General features: G+C 40.7%; 1 protein-coding gene across 4 annotated transcripts in view; it reads right to left on the bottom strand.

The window, feature by feature from the left end:
• Positions 1 to 14,212, bottom strand: part of zgc:110045 (uncharacterized protein LOC664755 homolog) — a 233,645-nt gene extending 219,433 nt beyond the window's left edge. For all 4 annotated transcript variants that reach the window (XM_060825478.1, XM_060825480.1, XM_060825482.1 and 1 more), the window contains exon 1: positions 14,152 to 14,212. In XM_060825478.1, coding sequence (XP_060681461.1) covers positions 14,152 to 14,186 — 35 coding nt within the window. In that variant the 5' untranslated portion in view covers positions 14,187 to 14,212. The remainder of the gene's footprint in view (positions 1 to 14,151) is intronic.
• Between the last annotated feature and the right edge of the window lie 567 nt (positions 14,213 to 14,779).

Genomic DNA, 14,779 nt, shown 5'->3' with positions numbered 1-14,779 from the left:
GTCATCATTAGACTCTTTAATTCCAGCTTCTCTTCATCTCAACTCTCCTGCTCCTCGAGTTCTGCCTGGCCTGCTGTGCTTTTCCAGTGCCATACTTTTTGACTCTGATCTCCAACATCTGCAGTTCTCACTTTCTCCCATTGAGTACAGGAGTTGGGATGTCATGTTACGACAGTATTAGACACTAATTAGGCCACTTCTGCAATTCAGTGTTCAATTCTGATCTCCCTGTTATAGCAAAGAAATTGTTCAACTTGAAAGGGTTCAGAAAAGATTTACAAGGGTGTTGATGGGGTTGGACAGACTGAGTTATAAGGAGAGGCTGATTAGCTGGGGCTATTTTCCCTGGAGCATCGGAAGCTGATGGGTGACTTTATAGTGGTTTACAAAATCATGAGGGGCATGGAAATGGTGAAAAGCTAAGGTTTTTTTGCAGGGTAGGGGATTCCAAGACTAGAGGGCATAGGTTTAAGGTAAAAGAGGAAAGATTTAAAAGGGACCTAATGGGCAACTCTTTCATGCAGAGGGTGATGCATGGTGAAATGAGTTGTCAAGAGTATGAAGTGGAGGCTGATACAATTGCAACATTTAAAAAGCATCTGGATGGGTACTTGAAGACGAAAGGTTTAAAGAGACATGGGCCAAATGCTGGCAAAAGGGACTAGACTGATTGATATCAAGTCGGCATGGATGAGTTGGACTGAAAGGTCTGTTTCCATACTGTACAACTCTGTGATCTGCCATGGTGGGATTTGAACCCGAGTCCCTAAAACATTATCTGGGTCACTGAATTAATAGACCAGCAATAATACCACTTGACCATTGTCTTTCACTGATCATTTTGTGGCACAAAGCTGACCACTTGTCTCCCCAGGGCCTGTCCATCATCTAGAAGGCAGAAATCGAGAATGTAATGTTGTCTTGTGCCTGAATAATGAAGCTCCAACAATATTCAAGAAGCTGAACATCACCAAGGACAAACATGATTGACATCTTAACCACTAACCTTAACATTCATTCTTTCCACCATCACTGCATATAATGGAAGCAATGTGTACAAGTCACAAGCTGCAATGCAGAACTCCTTTGGTAGCTACATCTTCCAGCAGGAGAAAGGAATAGATACATGGGAACATCACCAGCTTTAAGCTCCTCTCTAAACTATGCATTATCCTAATTTGGAAATATACCACTATTCCTTCACTATTGCGAGACCAAGATCCTTCCTCTCAGCACCATGAGTTTACCTATCCCAATATCTAACAAATAAATTAAAATAAAGAACTACAGTCCTCTCAAGCAGCGGAATCATGAATTGTCTCATGCAATGATGGGTATCTAGATGAGACCTACCGCCAGGCCAAGTAACGATTGATTGAAAAACACATTCCAAAATCACATTCTCAACAACATAGGATTGAGACGTAAATGCTGGTCTAGCCAGCGACGCTCATGTCCTGTGAAAGAATATCTAAGAAACACATCCCATGAGTTCTTACAAAAGACACAGTGGTTCCCAATTTCTTCAAATTTGGGTCATCACAAGCATCAGCTTCTTCACATTTGGGTCATTCCCAGCATTAGCTGCTTGGCTGGGTAGCAGTTTTCATCTACATCCCCATTATTGCATGTCACAATTCATTATTCCACTGTTTGAGAGGATTGTAATTCTTTATTTTAATTCATGCATGGGATGTGGGTGTTGCAGACTGGGCCAGCATTTATTGCTTATATCTAGCTGCCCTCAAGAAGGTGGTGGTGAGCTGCCTTCTTGAAGGACTGTAATCTATTTGGTATATGTAGACGCACAGTGCTGTAATGGAGGGAATTCCAGGACTTTGATCCAGTTACACTGAAGGAATGGCAATGTATTTCCAAATCAGAATGGTGAATGACTTGGAGGTAAACTTTCAACTAATGGTGTTCCCATTTACCCATATATCTGCTGCCCTTCTCCTAGTTGGAAGTGGTTGTGTTTTAGGAAAGTGCTGGCTAAGGAGGTTTGGTAAATTTCTGCAGTCCATCTTGTAAATGGCATACACTGCTGCTACTGAATGTCAGAGGTGAACGGAGTGGATGCTTGTACATGTAGTGCCAATCAAATGGGCTGTTTCGTCTTGGATGGTGTCAAGCCTCTTGAATGTTGTTGGAGCTACATTCCTTAAGGTAAGTGGGGAGTATGCCATCTCACTTATGCCTTGTGGACAGATGGAAAGGCTTTGGGGAGTCAGGAGATGAGTCATTCACTGCAGGACCTCACGTGCTTTAATAGTCATTATACTTATATGGTTAGTCCCAGTTCAGTTTTTAGTCAATAGTAACCCACAGGATGTTTATAGTGGGAGATTCAGAGTTGCTAAGGCTATTGAATGCCACTGAATGTCAGGGGGCAGTGTTAGATTCCCTCTTGTTGAATTTGTTCATTGTTTGGCACTTGTGTGGTGCAACAGTTACTTGCTACTTGTCAGCTCAAACTTGATTACTGTCAAGGTCTTTCTGCATTTCAACATGGACTACTTCAGAATCTAAGGAGTTGCAAATGGTGCTTAACATTTCACAATCAGCAGCAAACAACCACACCTCTGAGTGAATGGTAAAGGGAAAGTCATTGATAAAGCAGCTGAGTATAGTTAGAGTCAAAGAGATGTACAACACAAAAACAGATCCTTCAGTTCAACACGTCCATGCCAACCATATAGCCTAAATTAATCTAATCCTATTTCCATCAGTTGGCACAAATCCCTCTAAACCTGTCCTATTCATATACCACCCTAGAGAAAAGATCTTGTCTAATGACCCTATCCATGCCCCTCATGATTTTATATATCTTGGTAAGGTCACCTCTTAGCCTTCAACACTCCAGAGAAAACAGCTCCAGTCTCTCCCTATAACTCAAACCCTCCTCGTAAATCTTTTCTGAATCCTTTCAAGTTTCACAACATCTTTTTTGTAGCAGGGAAACTAAATTGCACACAGTATACCAAAAGTGGTCTAACTAATGTCCTATACAGCCGTAATATGACCTCCAACTCCTACACTCCTGAACAAAGAGATCTTGGAGTGCAGCTTCATAGCTCCTTGAAAGTGGAGTCGCAGGTAGATAGGACAGTGAAGGTGTTTGGTTTGCTTTCCTTTATTGGTCAGAGTATTGAATACAGGAGTTGGGAGGTCATGTTGCAGCTGGTTAGGCCACTTTTGGAATAGTGTGCGCAATTCTGGTCTCCTTCCTATTGGAAAGATGTTGTGAAATGTGAAAGGGTTTAGAAAAGATTTACAAGGATGTTACCAGGGTTGGAGGATTTGAGCTACAGGAAGAGGTTGAATAGGCTACGACTGTTTTCCCTGAAGCGTCAGAGGCTGAGGGGTGACCTTAAAGAGGTTTATAAAATCATGAGGGACATGGATAGGATAAATAGACGAAATCTCTTCCCTGTGGTGGGGGAGTCCAGAACTAGAGGGCATAGGTTTAGGGTGAGAGGGGAAAGATATAAAAGAGACTTAAGAGGCAACTTTTTCACTCAGAGGCTGGTACGTGTATGGAATGAGTTGCCAGAGGAAGAGGTGGAGGCTAGTATGATTGCAACATTTAAAAGGCATCTGGATGGGTGTATGAATAGGAAGGGTTTGGAGGGATATGGGCCAGGTGCCGGCAGGTGGGACTAGATTGGATTGGGATATCTGGTCAGCATGGAAGAGTTGGACCAAAGGGTCTGTTTCCGTGCTGTGCATCTCTATGACTCTATGAATATACTCAATGCACTGAATAGTAAAGGCAAGTATACCAAACTCATTCTTTTGGCTTAGGACACTACACGGAGGATCTCCTGCAAAGATATTCTGGAGCTGAGACAACTGACCTCCAACAACCACAACCATCTTCCTTTGTGCCAAGTAATGGTGCCTTTGACTCCAACCAATGGAGAACTTTCCCCTTGATTTCCATTGACTCGGTTTTGCTCAGACTCCTTGACGCCACATTCAGCCAATTGCAGTCTTGTTGTTGAGAGCAGTGACTCTCACTTCGCCTCTGGAATTCAGTTCTTTCGTCCATATTTGAACCAATGCTTTAATGAAGTCAGTCCTGAAAGACCCTGGTGAAATCCAATTTGGGCATCAGTGAGCAGGTTATTGTTAAGCAAGTGTTGCTTAAAAGCACAGTTGCTGACACCTTCCATCACTTTTCTGATAATCAAGATAACACTGAAGGGTGGTATTTGACAGGGTTCAATTTATCCTTCTTTTTGTGGACAGGATGTACTTGGGCAATCTTCCTGTTCCTAGCATGTTCTTCCCATATGCTCCACAAAGTTGATCTCTCGGCTTAATGATTATAGAAGAGTGAGGAATATGTCAGGCCAAGAGGTTGCAGATTGTGTTGAAGTACAGTTCTGCTGCTGATGGTCCATGCTCCCAGTCTTGAGTTGCCGGATCTGTTTGAAGTCTATTCCATTTCACAAAGTGGTAGTGACACAAAGCACAATATATAGTATTCCCAATGTGCAGATGGGAATTGTCTCCATGAGGACTGTGCAGTAGAGACTGCTACTGAGGACATTAAGGACAGATGCATTCACAGCAGGCAAACTGGTTATGCAAAACACAAAAGGATGAAACAATGCAGCAGAGGACAGCAGACTACACCTCTATTGCTAGATTCTTTCAGGTGAAAGGAATTATTAATTTCACCCTGCTGCCACTGAGGGAATGGCTGAACAGCTATGGAGAATCCTCAAGAGGAAGGGATATAATTCCTTAAAGATCCAACTGGTCTGTAACGACAAAAATATTTTCATACAAGTATCTGCATGATATCCAGACCAGTGCCATTCTCAGGCAAATTCTCATATTCAAAGATGCTGCAAATTGTTGTGGAACATGAGGGATTCCATAGATGGCTTTTAAATGGATGAAGGATATCCCTTGGAGAAATGGCTACTGATCCTGATCAAAGACTCTGCAACAGAGACAGATGTTCTTCAGCTGATGCTACCTCATCACCAGAACCAACAAATAAGGAGGCCATTGAACATCTGGAGATGTGGTTCAGAATCTTGACTACTCAGGAGGGGCCTTGAGTACATTCCCTCAAGTTTCTCTTGCATTGTAGTTATCTACTGTGCTCCCCTTAATATGCTCTCAAAAGAAATGCAGATCTTATGGAGGCAGAGAAAGAGAATGAGGTTGAAGAGCCAATGGAAGATAGTACATCATTTCCACGGCTTTCCACATGATCAGATAAAGGTCAAAGCATAGGAGCAGAGAAACTTGGGCAGTTCTAATTCAGAACATTTCTCTGATGCAGCTAGAAAATCCTGAGATGATAGGCACCTCCCGTAAACTGGATAACCATCATGCACACAACACAGAAGTCTTCCATTGCTTCATACAGCAAATGAGGCACAAGTCACTACTGGTCATGCAGTTAACAAAGCATAACCTTTGCACATTCCTCTATGCCTTACTTCTTTGACTGGGGTGAAAGAAGTGCATTGGAGGGGTGGTACCTCTTACGGGGAGGCCGAACACATTACTTTGAGTGGCTCATTCTGAGAGAAGAATGTTTAGGCTGTTCTAGTGCAGCAATCCAACTTTAAAAAATGCAGAATCTTTCAAAAACAATTGCCTCTGAGGGGCAGAGAGAAGATGCAGGAAGAAGAAATATTGAGTCAGCATCTTATCCAAACTCAATTAGCTGTAGTATTTTGACCTGCTGCATCTGAGCCTTCCAGAAATAATTGGTCCTATTACTCACATGTGTACCATTTGAATTTGGCCAAATAACTCAGATGATGAACACAGTCATCCTCACCTCTTACATTAATTTCAAAGACTGGAAACTCATAGGCCTCTCTTTAAACAAGATCACAAATGCCATATTGAGTTCTCATAATTTGGCACAACTTTTCTCACACATAAGAACAAGCTAAGTGACAACATAAAATTGATAACACGGTGGTCTTTACTCAAAACGATACCAATGTGTACTCCTCCTGTGGTTGGGATAAAGGTGGAGCAATTGGTTTACTTGTGCAGCAGAGCGTGTCCATGGCAGTTATAGTTGCCTTAGAGGAGCCAATGGGTGCAGTTTCACTGTTTGTTCCAAGTGAAAAAATGCAGGACCTTGCTGTAGAGATGTTTCCAATTCAGAGGAGTCAAAGTATTGAATGCTGATGATAGTGAACCTCCTCATCATCATTACTAAATCCTTTGGCATTTGACAGAGGAGTTGAGTGTCTAAGGGAAGCTGCAGCACAACCAGCATCCAAGCATCTTTGCATAATTACAGCACTGAATGGTTAATGCCACCAAACATCTCATGCAGAGTGTAAATGTTCTGTTCCTGTATACATTTAATTGCACTACATGAGATTAATTGTTCTCTCAATGGATTAGCTCATGTACTCAAACATCTGTGATAATCCTATGTCAACAACACCTCGGAGAATTCCAACATGAGGGCTCATACCCACTTTCTAAGGGTGATTCTTAGCTGTATATTACTGCTGAAATGAGTAAGATTGTGTTTGTAACTCATCTTCTGATAGTTACCTGTACCTCCCCTACATTTTCTTGCATATTTGTATTGCTCATCCTGTGTCACTCATTCTAAGAATTAAAGTATTTCATACAAAGTGCTCAGAGACATTTATGATGTGTTTGTTGGAGGGGGTGCAGGTGGGAAGAGAGGCAGAGAGAGAGAAAGAGAGGGGGGGGGAGATTGATTTGATTTATTATAGTCACATGTCCCAAGATACAGTGAAAAGTATTGTTTTGCATTCTATTTATGCAGCATTAAAAATCTTTATACTTTATACTGTAGAGGTAACTAGCAGTTTGGAGATAAGCCATTATGCTGCTAACTTCAAAAAGCTCACAGCATCTACAGATCTATTCAATCTTATGCCAATTCTATGAAAAATAAAGAAAAAATAATAGGGTAAATTCGAGGAATATGTATAGAACATTAACTTAACCAGCAGTTGGCTCACATATTTAATCAGGGAAATTTCAAACTAAGGGATCTTTTGAAGGATAGCTACGAAAATGGACCATATTTAGTTCTAAATTATTGTGAAGTTAGACGTTCAAAGGCACCTATGAGTTCCAAACAAAAAGATATAAACTAATCTCAAAGGGTGTGAGGATTTAGGATCAAATTTGGAAATAGATAAAGATACTAGCTGAAGATATTTAAAAAGGCTTAAAGTGGCAGCAGTGGGGTAGGAAGTAGCACTGCAGGGATATCCTATGTTGTCCACTATCAGTATCTGAATTTGTTAAACAATTGCTATTAAAATTTAATGCCAATAAGTATAAAGAAAGGAAATTTTCATGAAGTGACATTAATTTTGCTGCTCTATATTTTCTTGTTTTTGTACCGTATTGTTATTACAACCAGCAAAAACAGTTAAACTCATTACTGTAGCTACATGATGCCACCATTGAAATCAATGACTTTCACTGATTCCTCACATATAAACCGAATATCACAACACCATTCATTTATCTGAAAGAACAATTCTTTAAAATTGATTTATTGTGCATTAACTGAACAGACTTCAACTTTTGAATGGTGTTGAAAATGATTTTGAGCCTCTGAAGATCTAGTTCCAATTAGAGCACAAATAACAATGATCTCTGAGCCAAAGTTAAGAACGATGTTTCAGTAAAGCTCAAGCTCCACAATTGTTTATTTTTACTCACAGAAACACATGCATAACAGTCCAAAGAGTCCACTTTACCATCTGCCATACACTTATTCACCCTTTTGAAAGTTCAAACTAAACTCAGTTTGGAAAAAATTTAATTTAACGAGTGTCCAGTATAAGCATGTGATTTATTTTAAAATGAGATTTCAGGAGAGACTGTAACTCAGATAAAACACATAATTATTCAATGAAAATAAAAATAAATTGATGTAATATTCAATAGGAATGTTCTAACTCACATACAGCACTTTTCAATTAAAACTGTAATTTTTAAATTCAATTGGTATGAATTATGTAGTACAGCTTCATAATGAATTTCCTCAAATATTTTAAGATTAAATATTAAATTTTACTTGCGCAAGTTATTTTATACATTGGTTTTAGAAAATTAAAATATCTTAAATGAGTTTCAATTAAAGATTGAAATGTTTACAGTGATGTATTGTAATAACAAGCAAATGACCCGAATATTCACACAATTCTCAATGCAAGACATTTACGAACAACGTATAAAATATACATATCAATCACATGGAAAGGGTGATATTTCAATAATAAATCAACTCCATTTCACTTCTCTAGTAAACATTTCAGTCTAGCGTGTGCAGAAAAAGTAATGTCCACTTCCCACTATTATTAAAGTGCCAAATCAGACTGTTTTGATAACCACACATACATACAGAGTGGTTAAATGTAGAAAGCAGGAAGGTACTAACTGTGTTACCCTGGTCTTCCAGAAATTGTACTACACCTCAATGGAACACCTGGAGTGAGATAATATTGCTGTATCATGAGTTATAGTGGCAGAAGAAAAGTCTCAAAGTAACAACGAGTTATTTAACTATAGCATTTTAATGATCTATAGTGGAATGCAAATGCCGCTGGGCTATTTCAAATGGGTGGGATTATTAAAGTTCAAATGAGGAGTACCTTTACTTTTCCCCTTTGTTATCTTCTATTACAGTCAAGGCTGTAGATCAATATATTTGCACAAAATCAGCAAAACGGTCTGAGCATTTCAACACAGTTAGCGTGTATAATACAAGATGAGGTCCATACTAACAACAAAACATGACCTTGGGATTATATGCATCCCAAGTGAAGCAAAGGAATATGGCACTGCTTTGCAAACAATTATCTGATGTAATCCCATTTTAAAATTACCACCGCTTTCTCAAGTCCAATTAATGATAGGCAACAAAGGCTAACTTTGCCTTGCCAGCGATGCCCATATCCCATAAATGAATATACAGTATAAAAAAGTTCATGAAACTTAGCAGGATGTGAGATGTTGCAAAAAATCAAAACTGCAATAATGCAGCATAGTAACAAGTGGTACATTGTAATTAAAATTTGACATACAATAACACATTACATAAATACAAAAATCTATGTTTGCAAAGGACTTTGAACATTGTTAATAGGAATCAAGAAGTTGAAGTATTTTGTCTTGCACTGCTCAGAACTAGGTCACAAGAAACAGACTTCAGAAAAGAGACATGATTTTATACGAAGAGAGTGCCAATATGTTGGACTATAAAGGTGCAGAAAGAAAGGTCAACTGTAAATCTTAATTGCTACACCAGTACAGGTAAACTCTTATTGTTGACAAACCATATAAAACACCATTGACTATGCTCCCCAGATAAGTTTTCAGCTTATTACCCTCAATTATCATATAACCATTTAAGTTACAAAATTTCTTCATTTTCCAGTATCGGTTTTAAAACTGCAATATCGATCTTGGTCATTTTTCATTCACATATTTTGTCGAATGTATTCTATCCCATTGTGACTTATAATTACTACTTATAATGCGTATTACTGCTGAGTTTCCTTTTTGGAAATCCTTCCAAACTTTTTGCTAAGAAAAATGCCTTATCTACCACCTCAGTTAGAGGCAAAAAAAACATTGCAGATGCTGGAATCCAAAGCAGATAAGCAGATCTCTAAAGTCCCAGTCGCCACCCATTTCAATTCCCCTTCCCACTCCCTCTCTGCCATGACCATCCTCGGCCTCTTCCATTGCCACAGTGAATCAGACTGCCTGGGCAGCCTACAGCCCGGAGGATTTAGCATTGAGTTCTCCAATTTCAAATAACCTTCCCACACATCTCCTGATTCCCTTTCCAGCCCAGTCTCCTCTCTTTCATTCCACTTACTGACCCTTCCTTCCATCCACCAAATGGATTCATTCCTCCATCGACCAACTAGGCCGTACCCTCTTTGTGTTCGCCTATCACTACCTCACCACACTGCCCCTCTCCCTACCCAAAACCCTCATCTTTATCTGCAGCTCTCTTCACCCCCAACCCTGATCCTGAAGAAGGGTTATACCTGAAATGTTGACTTTTCCACTTCCTTAATGCTGCCTGGCTTGCTATGTTCTTCCAGCCTCCTGCATATCTACCACATCAACAAGAATAAGACTTCCTGCTGCTAAGTTAATTCTGATCTTTTATCGCTTCACAAGCTCAAAAGCAACATTTACCTCCCTCTCCCAAATGGAAATTTATAATATTTTCTCTAATCCAAACTTAATAGACATCTGTGTAGGAAGTATCACTAAAAACAATAGATTTCATGTTCCTGACATCTCCCATTGATGGAAATCTCAAAACAAAATGCTCCATTTTTAGTTTTATCAATGTTTTGTTTTCCCAAACAATACCTCCAACCTTGGGGATTTTCATAGTTTTCCTCATTTTTAAGACCTCAAATTGACATTTGGCCTTTTTTGAAAGCTGAATTCACATGTTCAATTTGATTTTACAATTTTTCCATTTATGTTTTGGAAACTAGATTTTTTTCTGAGGCTCTATTTCTAATAAATGCAATGCATCTAACATTTTCCAAATAAGGTTGTTGATACATGATGAAATCACTCTGCCCGATTTTAAATCTAATGCACTTAACAGCCCAAGAAGCCTGACTTCCAATTTTGAATTTGCTTTAAGTCCATTTATGGCAATATTGTCAAATTCAATGCTGCCACCCCACAAAATACATATACATGCATCATAAATGCCTGAAAGCTATTCCTCTTGTCTCGAGTAAAACATGAGGGTCTGCTTTCAACTGGAGATAGTCCAGTTTTAATAAGGAACCTTCACTGAGAAGCACCAAACACTAGAGGCACCTTTTAGGCCATATATCTATTTAATTTCCAGGGGGTTCCCAGAGTGTGTGGTGCCTCTTTTGGAGGTCAAATAAGTACTTCTGTTTTGAGATGATTCACCAGAAAAAATGCAGCTTTAAAATCCATTACCTATATTACTAAGTTTTGTTGATAAGATTGCCAAGAAAATGTTCAAAACTGCTTTTCTTGTCATGGAATCTTCCCGTGGTTTCCAGTTTATCTTCGAAACCTTGTGCTCCTGTCATTGCTTTAAGCTTTATGAGTTCCTTCAGAAGACATCTTTTCCATGCCAATCCACCTAAATGATAGAGGTGGCTGTCCCTTATTTGGCACCTCTGTGTACACCATAAATTCACTCCAGCTTGTCCTTCTTGCTGATGGCCTCTTTCGTTAAATTGTATCATTTGTTTGTAGCCTCTATGTCTTCCCAATTATATGAGTGAATAACTCTACAGAGGTCAGTATCCCATCACCAAGTCATACTTTATTTAATGTGGAGAGTCCTTGACACTGATCCAGCTTCCTCAGAGCCATTCTCACAGTGAACAGCTTATCTGACACTTCTGTTCTTATCTGTCAGCCAAGGCTCCCTGATTTGATAGATTAACAGCCCCAATCAGGGAATTCATATTCCATGAGGTCCACCTGGCCAATCTTATTACAATCACTACATCCCACCCCATTCAATTCGGAGGACGTAGGCCTTTTTTTGTAGCTTCTCCTGGGATGTTTTAGCACCATGTCAAGTTCCTCCAAATCTACCTCTGATATGGGCAGTGTGTAACACACAGTAGCCCGCTTCTTGTGCCTGGAGCATCTCAGAAGAAATTTATCCTCCTCTTCAGATGGCAAAAAGAGTTGAGGCGGCAACATCTGCCGGGTTAATCTCAGGTTCCAAGGTATCTTCAATGCTTATCAGTGAGGAAGAACCCAAGGGTGCTGGAATGCTCAGAAAGACTGTGGAAGAGCTGGACATGTTTTGCTCCCATGCCGTTTGCAAATTTGCAGCTTCATAATGTTCACATGCTTGTTCAGGACCATCACACCTATGTGAACTTCATACAACACTGGAGCTTATACCTTGTAAAAAGTCCTTTATTACCCTCTGAAAAATTGCATGGCTGACAATACCCCAAATGACAGTCCTTGGCCGAGTTCTAGCGTAGGTACAAGGCCTTCAGGTGGTGAGCAAGTGGAGGAGGAAAGTTGGAGGCGTGGTAAGTGGTCATCCGAGGGAGGTTGGGAGTTTTTGTCAAAGAAGAAGGCACGGAGACGGAGGTGGCAGGAGAAGAGCTCCACGTTGTGGCGGATTGTGAATTCATTGAAGTGGAAGTGGAGGGATACAAAAATGACCCCTTTCCTGAGGACAGATCATTCGGTCTCAGAGAGTTCAAGGTTGGGGGGTTAGTGAATATGTGGCAGGGCTTGTGGGTGGAGTTTTGGGGGGAGTCCTAGGGTGGTTGGTGGGGAGAGGGTGGAGGGAAGGGTGATTGTATGTACTAGGTGAGGGTTGGGTGTGGTTGGGAGAGTTGAGGTGAAGAGGAAGAAGTGGAGGGGTAAGGTGCATTGTGGAGTTGGGTGAGTGAGGACAGAGAGCTGGTGTACTGGCTGGCTGCAGGTCGGCAGTAGGATCCGGGGTATCCCTGGGAAATGTCGTCCAGGACTTCCTTGCAGAGTGGGTGGAGCCAGAGGTAGAGGTGGAAGCTGGAGCAGAGTTCAGGCTGGTCTGAGTGCTGTTGTTGGCGGAATCGTCAGGAGACGTTGCAGGAGACGTCCAGACCAGAGTCAGGTGAGTACTCGGAGGTCCCAGTGAGTGGTTGTGGTGGTACGGGTGCTGATCCATCTTTGCTGGTACTATCAAACAGTCCAGCTTCAGCACCTACACAGGCTCTGTACCCAAACTCTTTCACCATTACATCGATGACTGCATCGGTGCAGCGTCCTGCACCCAAGCTGAACAGGAGCAGTTCATCGACTTCACCCACAAATTCCAACCCACCCTCAAATTCACTTGGTCCATCTCGGATACCTTCTTCTCCTTTCTTGGCCTCACCATTTCCATAGCTGGCAACAGTCTCCAGATGAACATCTACAGAGGAACCTCGATTATCCGGCATTCAATTATCCGAATATCAGATTATCTGGCAAGATCGCAAGGTCCCGATGCTCGGCTAAACTATGTTATCCGGCATTCGATTATCTGGCATTTGATTAACCGAGTGAAATACTCCCCACCCGTGTCCTTCGGGTAATCGAGATTCCTCTGTACTACAAACCTACGGACTACACCTTCTTCCACCCAGTATCCTGCTATATCCCAATAAGCATCCCAGATGTCCATCGATTTTGAATAACGTACTTTTCTTCCGTCCGTCATACAGACAGCCTTCCACCGCACCACCTGCATTCCCCATTCCACCGCTCTAAACCTCCCCAAAATGCAATAAGGAGTTGCGCTTATCCTCACTTACCACCCCACCAGTCTCTGCAGCCAACACATCATCCTCAAACACTTCCACCAACTCCAAATAGACCCCACCACCAAGAACATCTTCTCTACCCTATCCCTCTCAGCCTTCCACAAGGACCGCTCCCCCAGTATTTGATTGCCTGTGTGATTTCCTTGATAAGTAGCCAAATTAAAGGTAACTTGTAATGATTTACCCACAACACCAGGAAGATTTAATTTCAGAGATGGGCTAAACAGAACACAAAATTGGACACCCTAGAAAAACACTTCTTGAGGAATAAACTAATTTCTAAACAGGATACTAACTCAAAAGCAAAAGGTATAAAAAGAAACAAAGAATAACTGAAAGCCTTGAAAGACTTCAAGTTTAGAACTAATAAAATGCTTGAAAAATTTAAGATTTAACAGGAGAATACAGCATTCAGGAAACAACAAGAACATACAAACATAATATATAGGAGCAGAAGTAAGTCATTCATCCCCTCAAATCTGTCCCTATTCTATCAGATCATGGCTGATCTGCCCTGGGCTTCAACTCCTCTAATATTAAAAGTATCTATCTACCTCCATTTTAAATACTTTCAAAGATCTAGCCTCTGCAATTCTTGAGTAGAGAATTCCAGGCATTTTCTACTTTCTGAGAGAAGAAATTCATTTTCATCTCAGTTCTAAATGACTGTCCCCTCATTCTGTAACCATGTTCTCTAGAGAGAGACTCCCCCACATGTGGAAACATCTTCTCAAAATCTAGCCCATCAAGATGCTTCAGAATCTTGTATGTTTCGATAAGAAGACCCCTCATTTTGCTAACGGCTGATGAATAAAGGTCTTACCTGTTCAGGCTTTCTGCAAAATTAACCCTCCTCATCTCAGAAATCAGCTCATTGAATCTCTTTTGGCTTCATGAATGATCTTTAAATACGAGACGAGAAATGTGATTATGGAGACTTTAAATCAAAATTCATGAGATCAACTTCTTTTAGGCATCACTAATAAGACTCACAGATTTATGACAGCCCAAAGACAGCCAAGGTCTATAGCAAACCATTCGGAAAGACAGGATTCTTGGCAGTGTGGAGGAATAGCGGGATCTTGGGGTCCACGTACACTGATCCCTCAAACTTGCCGCCCAAGTTGACAGGGTTGTTAAGAAGGCGTATGGTGTTTTTGTTTTCATTAACAGGGGGATAGAGTTTAAGATCTGCGAGGTTTTGCTGCTTAGGTCACACTTGGAATATTGTATCCAGTTCTAGTTTCCTCATTATAGGAAGAACGTATATGCTTTAGAGAGGGTGCAGAGGAGATTTACCAGAATGCTACCTGAATTGGAGGGCTTATCTAATGAATAGAGGTTAAGTGAGCTCTGGTTTTTAACACTGGAGAGAAGAAGAAAGAGAGGTGGCTTGATAGAGTTGTACAAGGTAATGAGATGCATATGTAGAGTAGATAGCTAGAGTCTTT

This window comes from Hemiscyllium ocellatum, chromosome 5 (assembly GCF_020745735.1).
Source record: "Hemiscyllium ocellatum isolate sHemOce1 chromosome 5, sHemOce1.pat.X.cur, whole genome shotgun sequence".
NCBI classification, from domain to species: Eukaryota; Metazoa; Chordata; class Chondrichthyes; order Orectolobiformes; family Hemiscylliidae; genus Hemiscyllium; species Hemiscyllium ocellatum.
Note: the sequence above shows the minus strand (reverse complement) of the source record. Positions and strands in the feature narration are given on the sequence as shown.